The 23,907-nt window shown below is 32.9% G+C and overlaps 2 protein-coding genes across 3 annotated transcripts; both read right to left on the reverse strand.

Annotated features, from left to right (window-relative positions):
- Nucleotides 1-313: 313 nt before the first annotated feature.
- LOC149478546 (uncharacterized) lies at nucleotides 314-23,591 on the reverse strand. 2 transcript variants are annotated; one of them, XM_089709203.1, is made up of 10 exons: nucleotides 23,500-23,591; nucleotides 15,613-16,857; nucleotides 15,097-15,258; nucleotides 14,442-14,643; nucleotides 3,958-4,177; nucleotides 3,679-3,806; nucleotides 2,951-3,087; nucleotides 2,219-2,303; nucleotides 1,633-1,667; nucleotides 314-1,006 (listed from the first exon to the last, which is right to left on the reverse strand). In XM_089709203.1, the coding sequence occupies exons 1-9, from the start codon at nucleotides 23,546-23,548 to the stop codon at nucleotides 1,646-1,648; spliced, it is 2,250 nt and encodes a 749-aa protein (XP_089565329.1). In that variant the 5' UTR covers nucleotides 23,549-23,591; the 3' UTR covers nucleotides 314-1,006; nucleotides 1,633-1,645. The 2 variants fall into 2 exon arrangements, with proteins under 2 accessions (XP_089565329.1, XP_089565328.1); XM_089709202.1 differs by lacking the exon at nucleotides 1,633-1,667.
- LOC149478547 (uncharacterized) lies at nucleotides 9,550-11,878 on the reverse strand. Its single transcript, XM_089709457.1, has one exon. It carries the CDS (start codon nucleotides 11,443-11,445, stop codon nucleotides 10,489-10,491), a length of 957 nt encoding a protein of 318 aa, XP_089565583.1. The 5' UTR covers nucleotides 11,446-11,878; the 3' UTR covers nucleotides 9,550-10,488.
- Nucleotides 23,592-23,907: the final 316 nt, after the last annotated feature.

Below are 23,907 nucleotides of genomic sequence, written 5' to 3' on the forward strand. Positions count from 1 at the left end.
TCAAGGAATCGGAAACTATTTGCTGAAAAAACTTGCTTTATAACGGGTATAAGCGTGATTTATTTCTCATTTTTGAAAAAAAAATGCTAATCATTTGCAGTTAAAAAAATATTATGCGTAAAATGCATTGGGATTTTCGCTTTTTAAACCCGGTATAAAGTTTTTTTTTACATATTGCGTAAAAATATTATCTAGCATTTGCTCTACAATATCTTTCATTATATTTATTTTTCTACTCTCTATATCTATTTGAGTAAAAATGATTAATAAAAAATTAAAGGTGAGGATGAAATGAAATAAAACAAAAAAAATATACAAAACACAACCATTTATTACTGAAAATTATCATTAAATTAATAATAAAATATAAAGTAAAAGAAATAATTTACAACAGAATTAAAATTTGGTATATAACATCACAACAGTCTGTATAGAACCTATAATAGATAGTATGTGTAACATATTAATTTCGTTTTTATTTACTTAATTTTAAAGATCAGAGTTATAAATTAAATTGTTCTTATTCAAAAGAAACGAAAGAAATATCTTGTTTTAAAGAAAATCTGGCAAATAAATATTTACAGTGCGAAAAACACATTTATTAAAGAAATTTTGAAAAAAGTAGATAGGTACTAATTTAAGACCTATTTTACATATTTGTAGCATTTTTTCTCTAGATTGAATTGCTTTATTATAGAAAATGAACAAAATTAAGAATAGAAAATCATTTTAAAAAATGTCATGAGATACCTATGTTAAGAAATTTACGACTCTGGTCTCTAAAATAACAAACTCTTCAATAACTACATTAAAATAAAACCAATTAACGTTTAAGGTTATTATTGAAAAGACCTTTCAATCAAAAATAAGAATAAACAACAGAACTCATAACTGTCAAACAGGTCTTAACTTTTATTTACAATTACGTCATAACTAATTTTAAATCTAAATTTGGTGCAATCACACGTGGTAAATATCACGAGGGCTGATGGCTTCAGGTCGATATCTGAAATTATTAAATTCATTTATATTTTTCTTATTAAAAAACGCGACGCTAACGCGTTCCACTGCACGTATTGCGATGAAACACACATTGGAACACAAATCCTCATTGTGATAATGGGAACAACAATATAATAATTAATACTTAACAACAAATAATATTATAATCCTACTAATATTATAAATGCGAAAGTGTATAAAGATGGACTTTTATCCCGGAAATTTCACGGGAACGGGAACTATATGCGGGTTTTACTTTGAAAACGCGGGCGAAGGAAAGTAGACTATCATCGCCATACGTGGAGGGAACACATTTAAACACTGTCTTGTATTTAAGACGACAAATAGCTAAGATAATATAATAATTAATACTATTCTAATATACAATATATTTACTATCTTTAAATTATTATTAAGAACTCTCTTTCCCGTCTGATTGCAATTCTCTGAATAATAAATACAAGATTTTCGACTATTTAACTATTTAAACATTATTCTATATCGATCCTTTTCTATCGCATGCAAAATTGTATTTGCATCTTATAACCTGACCAATTAAAGTTGGTTACTTTCATGCTGAAAAACTTAAAACTAATTCTGCAAAAATGTTAGTAAAGTTAAAAAGCATACCGATAACATACGGCTACACGTCTGTGGTGTACCTCCTGAAATGATAAATCGTAAATGGTGAAACTCTGCTGAAACACAGCTATAGAATGCGCTCAGCTGGTTGTGTAATTGTTAATGGATGAACTGTTTTTGTTTGATTTTACACGAGTATTTTAAATTGAATTTATTGTTTATCTGTTCTTTACTATGATTACTGTAAATTTGTCGTAATTGCCTGCATTTAAAGCTATGAATAGTAATAATTTTAGATGCGTTCAATTTTTTTTAAGACGTGGTGACCCACTACTATTTTAAAAATTGAACTTGTAGAGGCCTTCATATCTGTAAAATATTCGCGTTAAATCAACGACAAATAACTATTGCCATAATAAATAACCATTGCATGCATTAGTTACAATTAAAAATGACATACATACTGTAGACATATTTTCATTCATATTTTATATGAACAGAACTATTAAATTAATATGATTTGAAAAATACAATAACATGTTTGTAACTTTTGAAATGAATGTGCTTTTTTTATGAAATAAGACATCTAGATGAATAAATAAATGTTTGAGTTTGAGTTTGAGTAAAAGGTTACCCGTTCTGAGTACGAAGCGTGTCCTCGTCGGAGTCGATGTCAAACATATCGTCGCGCAAATAACTGTTGTTTGAGTATCCGTGATCTGTAAAGCGACATTTTTATTAGAATAGTATTAATTAGAAAATGTCAAAATTATATTAATAAACACGTATTCGCTAACAAAGACACACACAAATATAGATGTATACGCACACTGCACACATGCACACACACACACATTTACTCAATCTCAAATATAAAAAAAATCGTCCTTGGTCAAGTTAAGATCAGGCTGCTCTTGTCCTGAAAAAACAGTAATCTAGACTAATATTATAAAGCTGAAGAGTTTGTTTGTTTGAACGCGCTAATCTCGGGAACTACTGGTCCGATTTGAAAAATTCTTTCCGTGTTAGATAGCCCATTAATAGAGGATTATATTATATTATTTTTCATAGAGGCTATAAGTATATTATCATCACGCTAAGAGCACGCGGGTGAAACCGCGGAGCGCAGTTAGTTATAATTTATAAATACAATTAAACGCTGTCCAGCGTCTGTCAAGATCTTGTTCTAATAAAACAGTAATATAAGATATGTTTGAACTTACTAGGTATTTCATTTATGTATAAAGTATGTCAATTCTGTAGCGAGTTGTCGCCACCATCTACACGAATTCGTACCTTTTTTTATTCCAATTAAGAATTATAAGGTTTCCTTTGCACAATTTTAATAAAACAGTCAAAAACAAACCTTTAGTAATATCATATTTATCGTCCGCCCAGTTGAAGTCCTCAGTATAGAGGGGGGGTAGCGTCTGGTGCGGGGTCGGGTACAGGTCGAGCACGCGCTTGTCGTTCAAGCTGTCTGTGTCGCTGTAGGAGGGCATTCTGGAATAGAGGGTTTTAGTTTATTAATAAATAGTTTACATTACTCAAACCCTAAGTACCGTTTTAAAAGACTCTTTTTTATTAAGAACTAGCTGACCCAACGGTAAATTGTAAAACTCGTGAAGTTAAAATGGCCGTTAAGATTTCTTAATTTTACAAATTTTTGGCGCAAATTTCTCAAGATTTTCCTTCATAAGACCTTTTTCTGGACAATAACGAACACAACAAAAAACGAATTGTGGAAAGCGGTCCAGCCGTTCACGCGTGATGCCGTTACAAAGGGAAAAAAGGATTCATCTTGATATATATAAATCTCGTGTCACAATGTTTGTCCTCAATGTACTCCAAAACCACTTAACCGATTATAATAAAATTCGCACACCATGTGTAGTTCAATCCAACTTGAGAGATAGGATAGTTTAAACATGTAGGTACCACGTGCGAAGCCGGGGCGGACCGCTAGTTTTTATATATAGGGCAAACGTTAACTCTTGTAAGTACCTAGTACCTAACATTGAGACACTTACATACGAGAAATTTACATATGTATTAGTGTATATAGAGATAGAGTATGCTGTATGGTGTACTCACTTGGTATACTCCTCGAAGCAGCTGAACCGCCACAGCGCGAATGCGAGCATGGCCATCGAGATGACCACGCCAGCGGCTAACACCAGCCACACGGTCACCACGCTGCGCTCGTTAGGGTACGTGAATTCCTGGAAAATAATAAATAAATAAATACTTATATAGATAATTAACACCCAGACACAGAGCAAACATCTATGTTCATCACACAAATATTTGCCCCGAGTGGAAATCGAACCCATAATCTCTGACTTGGCTAAAACCTTTAAAGTCCATCCTTACCACAACACCCAGCTGTTCCAGCCGCACAGCAAACGGATCGACCCTGGAGTACATCTCCCACATGTCCTGCAGGTCCTGCTCAGTCAACCTCGTCTCCAGATCCTCTTCATCATCAGCTACATACTGCAGAGGAACCGCGAACGTGACCTCCACGCACTGCTCTGAACCCGGCCAGTTTTGGTAGCAAATGCCCGTCTTTTTGATCTGTGTGATTTCTAACCTGAAATGTGGTGAATAGAAATTAAAGCCTTGATAATTACTAGATGGTTTATTTACTACTAGATGAAACCTTCAAAACCACGCTATCCATTTTTGAAAACAGAATGAAAATCGACGCAGTTTGTTTTGCACTTTCATTTGTAATATTATCTTCTTCTTCTTATATATAAAATTCTCGTGTCACAATGTTAGTCTGCATACTCCTCCGAAACGGGTGGACCGATTCTCATGAAATTTTCTGTGCATATCGGGTAAGTCTGAGAATCGGCCAACATCTATTTTTCATAATTATGTACCACGGGCGAAGCCGGGGCGGGCCGCTAGTGTAGTGATAATATTTGATGATTCCATCGTTTTGAAGTTTATACAGCGAGCGTAGTCATGGGGATACTATAGCTAATAAAATTTATTGGTAAATAGATTTACGAAATAAACAAAAGGGAAAGATTCTTTGTAAACTGGTGGAGTCTCTGAATAACCTTTAAACTTAACATATTAACTACTGAACTTATGGTATCGCGTTACATAACACATGAAAATGAAATTTATGCTGACGTAATAAGATTAATATAACCTCAACCTTGCCAAGAATATACAGTATCTATAATATTCCACGTGAGTTTGCATAATAGAAGATTATACCTATATGCAAGAATTCATACATTATAATATATTATATTTATAATTTTAAAAGCAGTGAAAATAGAAATACATTGCTTTTTTTCAGTCTTAGTAAGGTAAGAATCGATTATCGAATAATCAGTATTTTCAGCTTTTAACATAATTGTATATAATATCTAACTCTCCTCCTTTATTAGTATGACTGACTTTAATCAGACAGATTTAATTCAAACTGTACACTTATCAAATATCGATGGCAATACAATAATTTCACGAGTACATACACCAAATTAAACCGTGTTCTTATAATATTCAAAAGTGCAGTAGTAAGTATATGAACAATATAACCTAAGTTAGGATTTATCAAACATTTGCATCTACATTTAAATTTACAACAAACAAATAGACAGATAAGATCAGTCGTAATGTTAGAACTCCAAATATCTGAGATCAAAAGACTGTAACACACAAGTGCTGCATTACAAAGGCGTACCATTTTCATCGCAGTATAGACTGTAAAATTTAGGGCTAGCACAATCTAGATTTCAAGGATTTGTAAAATGCGTATATTTAGTGAAAATTCATGTTTTTGAAGATATAATATTAGTAAAGCAATTCATGTCATCGATTTTATTTTGCATTTGCAAGTTTCATATTATTCGATAACTATGATCGAATTAAAATAACCCGCCTTTTGCCAAGAGACTAAGAAGTCTAAACCTTAACAAATTATAAAAAAAAACCTTTCACGAGAATCTTTCTACCTATAAAAAAACATCAGAATCCGTTTTGTAGTTTTAAAGATCTATCATACATAGGGACAACGGGAAACGACTTTGATTTATACTATGTAGTTATTTTGCCAGTTAAAATCACCTAGAATAGTAATTAAAAACGCTTCTTTTTTACTTCCTATTTCCTTCTTAAATTCCCTTTTCTACTTACCTATTTGAAACATCTAGAAAGTTCCACGCTATATATGGCAACCCTATACGCATACCTGCAACATGCACCTTGCCAATCACTATTTGGAACCTCGCCAGACACTGCATTGTTTCACTGATAACGCCTCTATATGATAGATATTCAGAATAGCTAGAAACTCTAATATTTATCAAATAATATTTGTTTAGAAGCACTTTTGAATCGTCAAAATACAGAGAAATAATAATAACAATATCTACAGAAGTCGGCAAAAAATCTAGTTAATTAGGTACTTTTGTTCGCCCGCGTTTTCAAAGAAAAACCCGCATAGTTCCCGTTCCCGTGGCATTTCCGGAATAAAACCTATCCTATGTGTTAATCCAAGTTACCCTCTATAAGTGTGTCAAACTTCGGAAATCGGTTCAGTAGAATTTGCGTGAAAGAGTAACAAACACACACATCCTCACAAACTTTCGCATTTATAATATTATTAGGACTTACATTTTTTTTAATAATATAAAAATACATTAAATCATTAAGAAACCATTACACACTACTATATATTTCGAACATACACGCACAAATCTCTAGGCAAGAACTAGTACAAATAATTTGATAACAAACCCATTAAACATCGGATTATGACGATATCTAATATTTAAGTTGTGTTTGTTTTGAATGCAAGAATATCGCGAACTATTATTTCGATTTGAAAATATAGTTCACATTTTATAGCCTTATCTATATGGAAAATTTGCTATGTATCATCTACGACTCATTCCTCGACGCAAATAAAAGCCGCGTGCTTTTTATTTGCGTCGAATGAGTACGTCTCATCAAAAACACGTTTTAAAATAATACAGCAATTTTCCTCTTTAGTATTTGAATGCAACCAAAACTAGTATGTAATCAGTTAAAAAAAATCTGTAGGTATTCCTCATATCAATTTTAATATCGGATCGTAAAATTTCGCTAGAAATGTGGTAGAAACGCAAAATATAGAGCAAATATGAAATCTTGAAATGTGACATTTCATTAAAGTACCGTAGTAAAATAAAAAATTGTCAAAAAAGAAGATAGACAACAACACATCCTTTTTTTTTATAGTGGAGAAATCTTCCAAAGATACCCACGGCCCCCGGGGAAGGAGCCGTGGGTTATGTCGGATTCTTACCGACTAAAACCCCACTGTGTTCCGTCGAGCCGCTTTAATGATGGGGCCGCGGGTATTTGTTGGAATTCTTCCGCGACCAACATGCATCCTACTAATATAATAAATGCGAAAGTTTTTAAGGGTGGACGGATATTTGTTACTCTTTCAAGCAAATTCTACTGAACCGATTACAATGAAATTTGGTATGTAGGTAGCTGAAGAACCAGAATAAGGCATAAGCTACTTCCCGGGAATCTCACAGGAACGGAAACTATGCAGGCTTTTCTTTGAAAACGCGGGCGAAGCCGCGAGCTGAATTCTACGCAATAAAAATTACATACAGCATTGCCTTATCTAAAATTAAAGAATGTAAAAGAAATTCTGAACTAGTACAGCATAAAACATGAGTAACCGTTACATTACATCAAATAGGATGTTACATCTTCAAAATTAGATACCAAGTGATTAGGCCAATTACCTCCCGGCCTATAAATAGCTTTAATTAGACATCTCCCCGCAGCGCTCGGTCTATTTTAGATCTAATTTAACACTTGAGTGCATTTCTTAGAAAAATTATGTGACAAGCGAAATTGGACTCTGTTTAGTGGGTGTTAAAATTAAATTTAGTATAACATTTTAGTAGTATAACATTTAAGGTAGAAGGGACGTGATATAATTAATGTTATTTTGAATAGGTTAAAATATTTAGTAAAGGGCATGAAAATCTAAAAATAGGTTTGTTATTGCTTCAATATGTCTTGCAAAGTTTACATAAACAACATTCGATTTCAATAAAATTTTGGATTGGTTTCTTCGATTTATCTACGCATTTCTATCGTGAATTTAAGACGATACTAGGTAAACAGTCACGATGCGATATTGAGATATCCTTATAGATATCATTTCTCAGAAATGTATTAAAAATACTATTTACATAATATTATGTTTTGTGTATTTATTATAAACTATTTCTTTAAACCCCGAATGATTAACAAGTAAAATTATTATTTCGCTTGTTAACCGTTCGAGAACTTTATTTTCTCTTCATTATTTCGCTTCATTATTTCATAAATGAGAGAGAGAATTTATTTTTTACAATCAAACTTGTAAACGACCGCTTCCTTGGTACAGTGGTTGACGCGTGAGCGTGACGCGTGAGCGTAGCACCTAGGGGCCCTGGTTTCGATTCCCGGTGGAGACGAATAAAAAAAATGTCTCTGTCTGGCAGGACACAGAAGCCTGATCACCTACTTGTCCCTAAAGAAAAATCGATCAAAGAAACAGATGTATGCATAATGCATCTGCCCCTTACCCCACTTGGGGACATGGGACTTCACTTTTAAACTTGTAAACAATAAAAGGTTTTTTATAAGATTTCGTTGATAATTTTATAGTCATACCGAAATTGTAATCTTTCTTATTTGAAGTTGGTCAAAATCTAGGTATTATGTAACTAAAACCGAATACACTAATTGGATTTTAGTTTGAGTGTTGTCATTTTTAGATTTTAGTGCTTTATTGACCTCACTGAGGGTAAAAATAATAAAAATAGTGAAAACCTTCCCTGACAATGAAAAAATAATATTTTATTACATCCATACTAATATTATAAATGCGAAAGTAACTCTGTCTGTCTGTCTGTTACTCAATCACGCCTTAACTACCTACTGAACCAATTTGCATGAAATTTGGTATAGAGATATTTTGATACCCGAGAAAGGACATAGGATAGGTTTTATCCCGGAAATCCTACGGGAACGGGTTTTTCTTCGAAAACGCGGGCGAAGCCGCGGGCGGAAAGCTAGTTGCCTATAAGTTACGTGCTGAAATAGGGCTTAGAAGGTTTCAAAAGTTCAAAAGATAATATAACTGAGTATTATAATATTTAATGGAACCACTCGGCAACATTTGATTGACTTTTATAATATACAAATCTAAGAATCTTTACAGCAGCATGAAGGTTCAATTTATTTTTCAGTGAAAAAAGTTGTAAATTTTATGGAGATTAAGAGATGAATCCTGATAAAGTAGAGTGCAAACCAAGGAAAAGGTGGTACATATTGTATGAATCCATAATTATATTGTATTTAATACTGCGTAATAAATTATTATTTAAATATACTGTTTTATGATACATTTTTAAGCCTCTAGAAAAACAATAATCTCCAATATGACGGTTCATTTACACCAAACGAACATAGAGCTAAAGCAAGAACATTCTTTAAAAAACAATGCTCTTGCTCTAGCTGAAGAAGACCAAGAGATCTTTTAGTGTAAACGAAAACTCGTATTCAGTGTTGTTCAGCATTAGAACATTGCATAGAATCTTTTCAAACACACTAAAAACAACGAAATAATGTAGAGTATTATTTCCCTGTTATTCGCCTGTTTACACTAAAATAATTTGCCATAGTGGGGTTAGAATGACCTTTCGCTCGTTTGATGTATATGCACCGTGATACATAACTTAAAGACTCATATTTTTATGAAAGATCAAACAAAGGAACAAGTATGTCACTTGATTTTATAAGTATTACACCACAATTTTAAATATTACCTATCATTTACTCAGATCTTGAAAAGTGACTATAGGACAAAAGATATAAATAAATATTATGATATGTGAATGATACACTGCGAAAGTATTTGATTAAAATAAATAATAACTTACCAACTTCCACAATCCAATCTTCATACACCAATATAATTAGTTTATTCTATTTGAGACGGATTCGACTAATCTCATCTATACATAGGTATAATATTTTAACAATACACTATTAACAATGTATGTACAACAGCAAATTCTACATATTCTGTTTCTATGTATTTAAAATCAGGTATATCTTGTCCAGTCTTATTTTTATTTACAGCAACTTATATTTGGATATGTTTTGTTTCACTCTCCCCGGCCTTCTGTACCAAAATTTCCACCTTTCAAAATGTAGGCTAAAGGAGGCCAACCCTCATACAAGCTTCTCTTCAGTGAACTTAACCGGCTTCTTCAGCACATCTAACGGTTCTACATTACTTACACTATTCACTCTAATTATAGAATCATTATTATTAGCATTACATTCAATGTTGTTTATCGTTATTTTAGTTTCTACTTTATCAGGTTCAGATATATTGTTATTATCTATCTTCGCTTTATCTGAGTTACAATTCAATTTCTTTGTGTGGTGTACGTGATTCTCTGTTTTGTTCATTTGTGGGTAATGATGTAAAATTGCTGTTGTATTAAATGTAATTTTTCCATATTTTACGAATTCAGTAGGTCGTTCCGTTCTACTAGTACTAGGCTTATTTAATTCTAAATCATCTGAAGGTGACCTTAATCTTATATTCTTAATAGGAGCTTCGTCTTCTTCAAGTATAATATCTTTAGTATCTTCTATTAAATCTAACGCAAGTTTCTTGCTCTTTCGCAAGTTATCCATATATGTATTATAACGATTCATATCTAACGTATTATTTTGTTTCAGTGGCAATGAATTTGGCAATTTTTTCGGAGGGCGCTCCTCGGCCGTGTATCACAAGTTCTTGTGTGGGTTTTGACATTTCGGATTGTTTTTTTCGTTTGCCGCAACGATGTCACGTGCGGCGTTTAGTAGCTATGTCTGAGACTGCACCATGGATATGCTGGTGGTCTCGGTGACGATCGTAGGCGCCGCGAAGTCCTCCCGCGTGTAGTCGTAGATCGGGAACTCACAACACATCACAAATTTCAGGAATTTTGGCACTTCCACGTAAAATGCTGGCGGTATCGGTATAAAGGGTGACGTAGATGCCTTATAATATAAATAATCTGGGTTATCTCTATACTTTTCATCCGCCGATCGTTCGAGCAACGGTATTCCTGATAAGAACAATATAATGGCCATCGTGAACAAAGGCGATAATATTGCAATGAACTCGATGCCTTCGATAACGTTGAGTGAAATTATGAATATGCCCCACCACAGGACTACTTCACCGAAATAATTCGGGTGCCTGGAGAGGCCCCACAGCCCGTCGTTACACCACTTCCCTTGATTGGCCGGTTCTTGTCGGAACGCGAATTTCTGCAAATCAGCGTACGTCTCTATCAACAAACCGCATACAAAAACACCTGCGCCAGCTGAGTCCAATGTTGTCATCGTTTTCGGCGCTTTAGGATATGAATGATGCGACGAATTTATTATAATCACAGGCAAACTGACGATATAAACCCATACCGCTTGAAATGTGTAGAAAACGGCGAATCTTAGCGTGTTACTTTTGCGATCCTCGAATTGTTTATCCCTGCCGATGTGATATATCCTATATATGAGGTACCCGGACAGCCTCACGCCCCACAAACAAACGAAAGCCGTCACCATCAGCTGTCTGCTGTCATAACTTTTCAAATTGTTCCCTCCTTGGCCGAGGAAGAATGTTAGCAAAGCGATAATAATAAAATTGGCACCTCCAGTGAAATCCGTAACTTTGTCGCTCTGGGACAAGGAAGCGATCATGAAAAATAATATTTGCATCGCTACCGTCACCATCGCGCTGACCGCGAAGTTGTTCCTATCGATAAACGGCTCCATGGTAAATATTTGACACTATATGTTGGAAGTTTTGGCATCAGGGAATACTGTGATCGATGTCGTGGCGCATTGCTGCATTTTAACACTTATGTTAATGTTGTTTAAGTTCTAGTTTCGCTTGTTATCTGTTTTATCATGTTTGGGGACCGAGTTGATTATTTTTGGCTTTTCCTTGTGTTGTTTTGTATTTATTTTCTCGTTTGATTGGGTGCGATAGTGAGAATACAATTTTGTAAGCGCGGTGCGCCGCTCTGTGGGTGCGAGAGATGGATACTAAAATAGATGTGACGTTGTTGGCGCATGCGTCCAGTTCGCGCATGCGCTGTCCTGCTAAAAGTTTCGGTGGGGTGCCGTGAGCTTTGGGGGCCATTGTAAAACTTGTCGGCATTCTCTTTGATGCTGGTATTTGTGTTTTTGTTCGACTTTGTAAGGAGAATGAACGCAATTATGGCTGACGCGTTATTATGGTTTGATATCTTTGAGATTATCAATTTTGTTTAATTGATGGTTGATGTTGGATACGTTATCTATGATACGTTAAAATAATTATATGGTTAATTAAATCTTTGCTTGTATTCTTGAAGTTAAATCAAACACAAGAACATGTTTTTTTTTCTGCCCAAGAGTACAATTACTGAAAAATACCACGTACAAATGCACGTGGGTTTACTTGCTTTAAGCTTAAATCCTACAAGCCATAAACAGCGTACTGAAACAAACATACATACAAAATGTATGTAAGATTTATAATGAGGATATATTGTACGGATTAACCCAGATATTCCAATATGTAATTGGTACACTGCGTCATCGCTATAGTCAGGGATCGTGATTCGTGGCTTGCACACAGCGGATGGTTAATTTGTTGGTTAAGCAACTTTCAGCGCGGTCAGTGTGTAGATGGGTCACCGTTGAAAGGAATTCCAGCTGAGTGACGAAAAAATTTGATTTAAACTTCGATTTATTCATCTAGAGCTTAGATCATATTCTTCTTTATTTTTATAATTTTTTACATAGAAGTGGAACTCCGTCATTTGTATGTTTACAAATGACGGAGTTCCACTTTTTCACATTTAATCTGTAACCTTGGAAATTGATATTTTAGATTAGTTCTATGATTCAGAAGTTTGTTGTTATTGTAATCTAAATTCTAAATTTTTCTTGGGAAAAAAGTAAATTCATAAAAAAATTCATTGTAAGTAGGTACAACGTTTTAAGGAAAACGAAAATTATATACATATTATGTACATAAAAAAATCTTCATCTTGAATCACTCAATTTTTTTAAATCCACATCAAAATCCGTTTTGTAATTCTAAATATTTAAGCACACAAAGTGACGGACAGACAGCGACATCGACTTTTTTATACTATGTAGTTGATGATAAATTGTAGCTCTACATCGAATCTATATAAATAAACTGTGCAATATTATTGGGAATCTTTGATAAATAACCAAGTTTCTTCTGAATACATTTCACACAAATATTTACATCATGTGTTACGATCAAACTGGCCTGCTTTTTTTGAGTCATGTTTCTCAAAACAAGGCTTACATCATGTAAAACACTTTTTCATTTGCATGACCGATTTTTGAGTTTAGTTTTTATACCATAGTTCTGAATACCTATTCTTTTAAATCTATGTAATAAGGATGCCCTGGCAAAACAATCTTTTCAGGTCAGCAAGCAATATATAATTTAGATTATATATAAAATTAGATTTTTTTGACAAGTTTTTACAATCGAAATTATTACAATTCGAACGGCTTTTGATATGATAGTAAAAATGTAGTCCGTAATAGGAATAAGGCAAAACCTATAATTAGAAATTTAGTCTAAAATCTCAAATTAATAACAATATATTCAAGAAACACAATGAAACATAATTCTATTAATCATGCAGACACTTCAATTTATTTACGAGCGTTATCTGTTGATAACATATTATATTTTATGAAATTATGAATAGTTAATACAGATTATATTCTGCTGATAAACATGTTTCAACAATGGAGGTAATGTATACTGAAATAATAGTGCTACGTGAGTATGTATGTACATATTTTGATCTTGTGATCTCGAAAATAGATCTAATGGTTTTCATAAGTTTTGTAGTTGCTCCGCTTGCCTATACACATCACAATTAAGGCGCTAATTAAAGACGGCTACTCACCTGCCTGATGCAGGGGCAATATTGAAATTACGCCCTTAATTGGTTCCTTAATTGTGATGTGTATGCGAACAGTGGAAATTTAGAGAACAACCGAAATTGCTCCGACCGCCGACCAACCGAGATTGTTCCAATATTGCCCCTGCGGCAGGTAGGTGAGTAGCCGGCATTAGTTTCAGTGCTTTAGCTCAAATATATGAAAAACCTATAAATTTTAGATCTTTCAATTCTACAGAAGGTATATTATGAAGATAAGGAAATAAATTTGTGCAAAAATTGCTTATGTTTGAAACTAGGTAACTCCAAAATTGAACGGAAGATCGAGTCGATCGAGCTGGTAAAGAGAAAGTTTTAATTGATAATAGTGGCTTTTAAGCTATTGCATTAAAATTGGCTATGCTTTATCCGTTTTCCATTCTTTATCCATAACATCGTATAAAATAATAATGTAATATTATCTGTGTTATAACTATAAAGATATGCGTTTCTTTACAAAATCTTTAACAAAACCTATAAAACGATTCAACTAAAATCTGTTCATAAAAATTTATCCGGAAATATAGGATACTAGCAAACCGGGCGAACTCCGTTTCGCCACCAGAGCACCTTTTCTTTGTTATAAACCTCACGGAGCCCGAGACCTTTCCAACGAATGCAAAACCGTGGTAATCTGTTCGTGCATTCTGGAGTTATAGCGTCAGGAAGGGAAACCCGACTTATTTTTATATATGTAGTAGATTTTTGTTCCTTACTCTTTACTTTGTAACCAAAGTCACTAGAGTTAATACTAGTTACTATTTTAAAGTAAAAATCTATTATACTTACGTGGTATTTAATCCCATATCAATTCCTTTAGCATTGATATACATAGTGGCCATATCAGCGACCAGTTTACGGAAATCCTCCTCAATAGCGAAGAAACCATTAACGGAGACCCCTCCCAAGTTCACACGGAAAGTGTCCTCAGAGGTCTTGATAACTGGTTCTTCTTCATGGTCTTCGTCTATTACTACGTCTGTTCTTGGCACTGTAATGTAGTTATAGTTTTAATTAGTGGCCTAATGTTAACTATTGTTTTATGGTTGGAATAAATGAATGAAAAGTAAGAAGCTGTATTTTATTTTGAGCACCTACTATTAATTTGTTATGTGCAAGTACATAAAAGAGTATATAAATATGTATGTATGAATGTACTACTCTGACCGTATTTTACATCAAAGTCGATGCAATATCTTTTAAATTTGCATTTTGATCAGAAATTAGGTTTCACATTGACTACGTTTATTGAAGTGAAAATTCTTTAGGCGCGTTGTGAGTATAATTTCAAGGTTGCGTCAGGGCAATATCATCACGAAACAAAATAAGGCGACGATTTTTTATCTTTCTATCTTGTCAAAGAAATTTCACTTCTGACACGCGTGACTCTTTTTAATAACTTTTTGTTAAGTAACTTAGTCAATTTTGTTTTTGTGAAACTTACTAATCATTCTCAAACTGATACTAAAGCCTCTCTGGAACTGCATGCCCTGCATCGCCTCGAACCTGATGAACATTCTGTCAACATCAGTGAAACGAAATCTTCGTTCGCTCTTCAGGGTGTAAGTGGCGAGGATACCATCGGAACTGTCCTTGGTGGTTTGACCTGAAAGGATCTTGAGCTAGATATATGTCGTTGCATGACGTTATCGTTAGAATTTGCATGTTTATCTAAGCATTGGAAATGGATTTTAATGCTTGGTAAAAAACAAGTGCAAATGAGATGGAAAGTTGGTTGATAAAATTTAACTGTGTTCAAAACCAAAATACAATATGTTTTGAAGTGATGACTATTAAACATATCAAGGGATAGGCCATTAAATACAATGTCACAATAACATTTCAAAAAGCAAATGTGCAAATTAGACTTAAAAAAATATTCTTTTAATATAATCTGGATTGCTATAACTAAGCTAAATTGTACTTCTGTTCTACATCTATTAAGAATTAGTTTAATTACCTGGTACGATTAGCACATAGTCTCCAACAAAACTGTTAATTGCGAAGTCCGTGACGTTCATCTCGATGCCCACACCGTCACCAGTTATTATATAATCTGTTATTTGGTATGTCGGGTACGCATTAGGATAATTCGGTGACACTACTTTCGTATTTTCAGTAACATTCAGTTGAATTTGAACCGTGTTTACGGGTTTCGATTGCGCTACTATATTTTCATTTGTAATATTTTTGTTTTCATTTGTTACTGTTGTTCCTGTAACTTCCTGCGCAATTGTTGTCGGTTGATCTACGATTTGAGTTGTTGCTTTTTCATCTTTTTCTGTTTCTAGTTCTAAGGTTTCCGTAGTTTTAATATCATCAGATAAAGTTGTATGGGCTGTTATCTCCACAGCTTGAGATGAATTAGATTCTGCAGCTGGCAGAGCATCATTTAAGTAAAATATGGGAGTTTGCGTTGTTTTGCTATCGACTGATGATGGCTCATCTATCAGTATTTCATCATCGTGCGGCTTTTCGTCAGGCTTTTCAGAATCTCGTTTATCATCATTAATTGGATAATAGTCGAATTGACTGTCATAGTCATACTCATCATCTTTGTCATCATCGTCGAGTTGATGCAAAGTGTCAAGCAATTCATTCAATGAAGACTTGAACTCATCATGAGACTGAACTATCTTCTCAGATTTATCTTCTGCCACTTTCTCAGCTTCATTTTCGTTTACATATTTAACGTTTGCTTTACTGTCGAAGTTATCATCGGTTTCGTTCAATAATTTCTTTGTCTCATCTACTATACCTTTTATATCAGGTAAATCTTGACTCAATGGTCGAATTTTCTCAAAGTCATTTCCATCATCTTCGTTTAGAATTGCTTTAGTTTCTTCAATGATATCTTGCTCTGGTTCTTTCTTCTCGTCGTATTTTAAAATTTCATCGGATAGACCGTTTTCCTTTTCCTCGTGGGAATTTGTGTTTTCAGAGAAAAAATGTACGTCAGGTTCTTTAACATCTGCAGCTCCATCGCCATTTGGTTTATCATCTGCCTCGGATCTATTGTCTTCAAACTGATAATCGATGATGTCATAGTCTTCGTTTTCTGCTTCAGCTATAGAATCTTCTACTTCTTTACGAAATTCATCTATTTCTTTGTTACTCGTTTCGCCAATCTCTTTCTCATTTGGAACATATTCGTAGCTGTTGTAATCATAATCACCGGCCCATTCGCTGTTCACATCAGCAAAAACTGAAACAAATAAAATAGCTCTAAAATAGCGATTGTTATCTTTTGAATTTTATCGCGTACGGAAAGCACAAATATTTAAATTTGACAAATAAATACAATGTTACAACTACTAGTATAGTATCAGTTTTCACTGATATATAAATATCTTATACTACATTATGTACATGAATACCATATTAAATATTGCTACTAATATATTTTTATACTTTATTAGATACAAGTTACATATTATGTAATATTGACATAATTTAAAAGAGCAACTATGGAGTTTCTTGCCGATTCTTCTCCATAGATACTGCTTTCCGAATCGGTGGTAAATGTTAAAAATACTCATGTAATGTCGATTCGAAAGTGCTACTAAATAGTAGTCTAATTGAATAAATGAATGTTTGAGTTTGAGTTTATTATAAATGAGAAAGTTTGTGATGATGGATGTGTATGTGTATGTTTGTTATTCTTTCACGCAAATACTACCAAACCGATTACAATGAAATTTAGCACACATATAGAAGGTAATTTGGATTAACTTATAAGATAGGTTTTATCCCGGAAACCCCACGGGAACGGGAACTACTTTTCTTTGAAAACGCGGGCGAATGCACGGGCGGAAAGCTAGTCTACCATAATATGGTAACCCATCCTTAAATAAACAGCGACTTATCTTGCTCTATTTGGATTTATAAGTTTTAATTTACGCAAAGATTATATTAGGTATATTTTAGTTGTTTTTATTAATATAATAACAAGCTTACATAGATTTTATATCGAGAAAAACAAATGTCAGACGCAGTTAAGTTATTTATATACGTAAATCTATCCCACTTCGGCTATAACAAAAAATATTACTAAATCTCAATTTACCCGAAATTAAATTTACTCTTAAATATTTTATTTTATAACATAGATCAATAAGAAAATTCAAAATAAAATTTATCTGTTTGATTTGGTTAATCTCCGTAATCTAAAATAACTTAGAGATAGCTGACGACAGAAAAATAAAAATGGAAAGAGAATTATATCTAAGATGCTTGAAAAAAAGATAATAATTCTAATAATAACATTTTACATATTTTATACCTCTAAAGTCACGTATATTACCTACATGTTAAAACAATTTCAATTCCTTCATAGATCATACAGAATACAGTAATTCTCTATAAATAATTTACCACTAGTGAGCATGACCTAATTCCTATCAAAATTTGAAACTAGATAACTAGCTTTAACCCCCGACTTCGCTTGAATACTCAAAGGAAATTCCCATGGGAATGAAATGTTTCAACTCGGTCAAAAGTTGCAACTCTATAGGTTCCTGCAACTATCATATAAAATCATAAATCGCTCCGTTATAACGTGAAAAGGAGACAAACTAACAAACATTCGCATTCATATTTCATTAATTATATTCGCGTACGAATTTGTATTACAATTTATTTAAAAAAAAAGTCAAATAGAAAGAATAGAAGAATAACAATCATTCGGGTTCGTTTTAATGATCAAAATATGCATAGCAATTACACCTAGTTAGTGTAAAGCTAAATACAGTATGTAAAAGAAAATTTTATTGATACACTTCATCTTTCTTATCATATAATATTTTGGAATGTATCTTTTATCACAAACTTACCAAAAAATAACAATTGAGTTTAAGATAAAAGAGTTCGAAAGAGAATTTTTGAGTTTAAGATAAAAAGAAAATATGTATGTATGTACCATATCTATCCAAGTGCATTGTAAACAAACTAACAAAAAGATTCTGACTCTACTTCAGAAACCTCTCTTTATCAAATCGGTTAAAACTACATTGTTTTAAACCTTTTCCGCTGCATGTCTATGCACAGTTTTATTATAACAGATGTATTTATTTCCTATAAATAGAAAACATGTGATAAAGTATCAAGGCCAATGTTTATGCTACGACGTCATTTGTTTTGAAATCAAAAATAGTTTTAATGTATTTTAATTTAAAACTACGCAGAGTAATTAACATGCTGAAAACTGTTTGAAATGCAGACGATGTTGTTTTATGTTTTAATCGCTAGATAGATATTGATGTATTTTCCTAAATAGATAGTTGTGTATACTGTAAGAATGACATGGGCTATCTTTATAGATTTCGAACTACAAGCATAATATTATGTTGAAAAAGTTTAATCAACAAATTCTTACACAACCAATTTTTTTTCCAGAAAAACTTTTTTCTTAATTAATTACTATTAATAAAACAACTAAAACTGTCTCTTAACAACCAAGATTAAGTCATCTTAATCTTAATCTTATCTTAATCTTAATCTTAAGGATGTATGGATGTATGGATGTTTGTTACTCTTTCACGTAAAAACTACTGAACCGATTACAATGAAATTTAGCACACATATAGAGGGTAACTTGGATTAACACATAGGATAGGTTTTATCCCGGAAATCCCACGGGAACGGGAACTATGCGGGTTTTCCTTTGAAAACGCGGGCGGAGCCGCGGGCGGAAATCTAGTAATAAATAAAACAATAATTATTTCTAATATCTCTACAATATAGAGAAAAACGTCACTTGCATACAATTCTTTATTATCTTAAAAAATACCTACTTAAAATCAGTAATAAGTTTGATAAATCATTAAACATTTATTCATATCGTTCTTTGTTATATTTTACATAATCTAAACCTTTTTATCTATACTTTATAACTTAAATAAAAGGGAATAGCTCTTAAATTATGCACAGTCGGTGAAAAGAATGCGGTAGTCAAATGCAGGCGAAGTCAGGTGCCAAAAATTATCACACGCTCGTCGCACTGCGGTCTTAACCTATTTTAAGCTAACTTTCTTTTGAAATTAAAAGCGATAAATCAGGATTTATTTCAATATTTAAACTGAGTTTCGAACTCTACGAATTTTAAGAATAATATTAATTGATACTAGCTGCGCCGCTCCTGTTGGTCTTAGCGTGATGATATATAGCTTATAGCCTTCCTCGATAAATATGGCTGTCTTACACCGAAAGAATTTTTTAAATCGGACCAGTAGTACCTGCGTTCAAACAAACAAACAAACAAACTCTTTAGCTTTATAATATTACTAGCGGTCCGCCCCGGCTTCGCCCGTGGTACATAATATTTACGTTTTCTCTACATAAGAACCATCTTCGTACTTCAAGGAATATAATAAAAAAAGAATTATCGAAATCGGTTCAGCCGTTCTCGAGTTATGCGCTTACCAACACATTTTGGGATTCATCTTTATATTATAGAAGAATAAGTAAATATTATTAAGATGTGTTAAATGTAAATACATAATATAATATGTTACTTGAACAAATATATGTATTTTCTTTCTTTCTTTTACTCAGGTCTCAGACTTAATAAATATTTGTTTTATCTGTTTAAAACAAAACAAATTACTTGCAATATGATCATTTAAATATATAAATAGAACAAAAGCATTATTCATGATTCTAGAACATTCGATTTTTGAACAATAAAATGATTTACCGTTACGATAAGAATTAACCGGCTATTTCGTTATAAATATATTTTGCATTTATCTTATCGAGCTATAAAATGCTTATTTGTTATATAGAATATTCAGTTAAGGATTTATTTGTAAAAATATGTAAAGTTATCAACCAAATACGTGATATGAAACCATTGAACCAATTTTGTTGAAACTTTTCTGTTCCAGTTCCAGATCCATGATGACAGAAGATCATCACAAATAAATTATATAAATAAGTTCCTCTTCAATCAATCTATCTAGGTATTAAAAAAACCCGCATCAAAATCCGTCAAAATTTAAATATCCAAGCATACTCACAGCATACTGTATAGGGAGTGATATACAGATAGCGGGAAGTGACTTTGTTTTATGTAGAGAGTAGAGACGATATAAAAAGTACTTAAATATGTATAAATACTTGTCTCTGTTAAATTATATTATGCCATCTAGTGCCAAACAAGCAAAGAATTAACTTTGAAAACTAAGCACATGTTTTTGTAAACAGATTGTAAAAATATACCTATGGAAATTTTTCGGACAAAAGCCTATAAATGTAAACTAATATATTTAATTTAACGTGCAAACGTTTAAAAAAACTAGCACCAAAAATGTGGTTTTATTTTATTAATTTATTCGAGCCTTATTATAAAAAAGCAATTTCTGCTAGCAAGTAATTAAAAAAAATAATTGACAAAAAAGCATAATTGAATCGTGTAAATAAGAGAGTCGAACGTGTGACCTCGTTAAAATTTCGAATACAAATAATGTAATTTATTGAAATGACGAAATCCCTGAATCATCACTTTTACATAAACATTACGATAAGCCGTTGTTTTTGTGGTTTCTTCGAAATAAAGTCACGTGTCATAAATAACTTTATGTGTGTCTGAACTAGATTTGAAATGTCTTTTTACTATCTGTTTATTTTTTAACTGGACATCGGTACAAAATACAAATGTTAATTCGTTTATAACACGCATGTATTAGCTTCACCTGTATGTTTGTTTGTAACCGACTCCTTTAGACTCGATTGTGATCCACTTTAAACTTACGGATTATGCTCTAATATTATGTCCTGTCCTTTATTATCGACAATTGTATACTTTATAGTTATTACATTAATATTATAACCCCGCGGTTTAACCCGCTCCTGTTGGTCTTTCTTTCGAAAGAATTTTTCAAATCGGACCAGTAGTTCCTGAGATTAGCGTTCAAACAAACAAACTCTTCAGCTCTATAATATTAAGTATAGATAATCTAGCTATGTAGATATATTTCTCGGGTCAAGAGTCAACTGCGAAAGGTTATTAATATAAAGGTACTATATTATATTAATTACAACAAGGTGTAATTTAATACTTTCGAGGATTCCCTAATGCATTGTCAGAGTGTCATGACTAGGGAATCCAATCCCGCAAACGCGGGATCCCGCTAATGCGGGATCCCGCACCTTTTTTGCGGGATCAAAAATGCGGGATTACTCATGCGGGATCCCGCACGTTCGCGGGATTGAAAAAAAGTAAGAAAAATAGGCTCAGACGATGATCGGAACTACATATTATCGGACGGAACGGAACGTAATCAATGTCAGTTCCAGCTTACTCTATGACTGGGGATTCCCCTACGGCGCACGGGGATTTAACTTTGCGCGTACAGAATGGGTGGCAAGTCTAGAGCTGCTGTGCGTGTACCCACTCGAGATAATTCAACTGATTTGATATTGACACTTTTTGATTGTGGAGGAAATAGGGGGAAGTATTTGGAAGCTGTTTATACCTACATATGTAAAGTCAATTCCGCCTACAAGTGTGGAAGCCGCGCGTGCTTTTTCCGCCGCTGGCTATTTATGCAACAAGATAAGATCAAATCTAAAAGATGAAACGTTAGATACTTTATCATTTCTTCGAATGTTTTTAAAAAAAAATAAGCTGATTTTAAATGCCTCTAAAACCAATGAATATGTTCTAATTCAAATAAAAATCTAAATATGAAACGTGAAATATTGTGAATATTGTATTGTCTTAAACATTTATATTTAATTTATAATATAAGTGGTAACTTTGCTTCATGTTGATAAGAATAATTAAAAATATTTGTGTGTATTTTCTTTCTTTAAATTACATGAAACAAAAATAATAATAATTAAAATCAATCCCGCAAATCGCGCGGGATCCGCGGGATTGATGATCTTAATCCCGCAGGCTTGCGGGATCGCGATTTTGATGCGGGATTGGATTCTCTAGTCATGACGTCATAACTGTAACTCGTTTGAAACTCAATACACTTGTTCAAACTAGCTTTCCGCCTGTGGCTTCTCTTAAGAGCGTCGGATGTAGAGACAAAAAATAATATTATTTTGAAGTTTGGGAGAGATCTAGAGTAAAATAACCATCTCCTATTTACTCCTTCAAGTTTTCTTATAGTAATAAAAAGTGTCCTTGAAATCGTTACTAATATTATAAATGCAAAAGCTTGTTTGTTAGTTTGTCCTTCATTCACGTCGTAACAGAGCGATATAACTTTTATATCAGGAGATAGTTGGGAGGATAGACTGTCCTAGGGGCTAATTTTTAACTTAGTGAAGCTTTTCATTCTCGCATGAGAATTTCCTTCGACCACGCGGGTTAAGCCACATGTGCTAGTAGTTTTTTTTCTGTAATTCATCAAAATCGGTTCAGCTGATCAGGTGCAATAATCTAATGGATAGACAGTGCTTTCATTTGTAAAAGATATTAGTCTAGATAAAAATTATTGATCTATATAAAAAATCAATAGAAAATATTGAAGAGAAGAGAAGACTTCACTTTTGAAATTATTATTCTTTCTTGCAATTTACAGAAGACATGTTATCTAACATTAGATGTTCTAGTCTTAAACACACATTGCACTGTTTACTGCAGTCCTCAAAATAGATAACAATCATAGAAATGTCACATTTTCCGCACACATACATACCTAACACCTATATATATCTTACATTTACTTACAATTAATAACATGTCATTGCGACTCAAAAATCGCAACAAGCACATTTCAAACTTCATTTTGATGCAATTTTTTACAAAACCACAACAATATACGATACTTAAAATATTTAATAAATAATTAATAATCAATATAAATTAAAAAAAACAGCACAGATAACTAACCATACACACACAATCCAAGTAAAAACGCACAAAACAATATTTTCGTCATGACGATGCGCGCGTCTGACCACGCGCTTGATTCACTTTAAACTGATAATTTCAAACATATACAACATACTGAAATTATAACACATGTTGTGTTTACAGGATGCACCTGTTGTTAATAATGCTAATCCAGAATATCCTTTGAATCCTGTTGAATTTGATAGTCGGAAGGAAGGATTTGCGGAAGATGCAGGTTCGAATCAAGCTTCCCGAACAATTTTTTTTTATTCTTTAAAAATGTATGGTTCTCTGTTAATGAAAATGTTTGGTTAAGGTTTGACGATAAAAATAATAATAAAACCTCCTTACGTCATTCGTCGTTCAAAAAAGAAATAATGCTTCAAAAATAAGTAGAGGTAATTA

Source organism: Colias philodice, chromosome 22, assembly GCF_061535455.1.
Source record: "Colias philodice isolate Cphi_HAF_F1 chromosome 22, ilColPhil1 Martin Lab GWU primary, whole genome shotgun sequence".
Classification (NCBI taxonomy): Eukaryota; Metazoa; Arthropoda; class Insecta; order Lepidoptera; family Pieridae; genus Colias; species Colias philodice.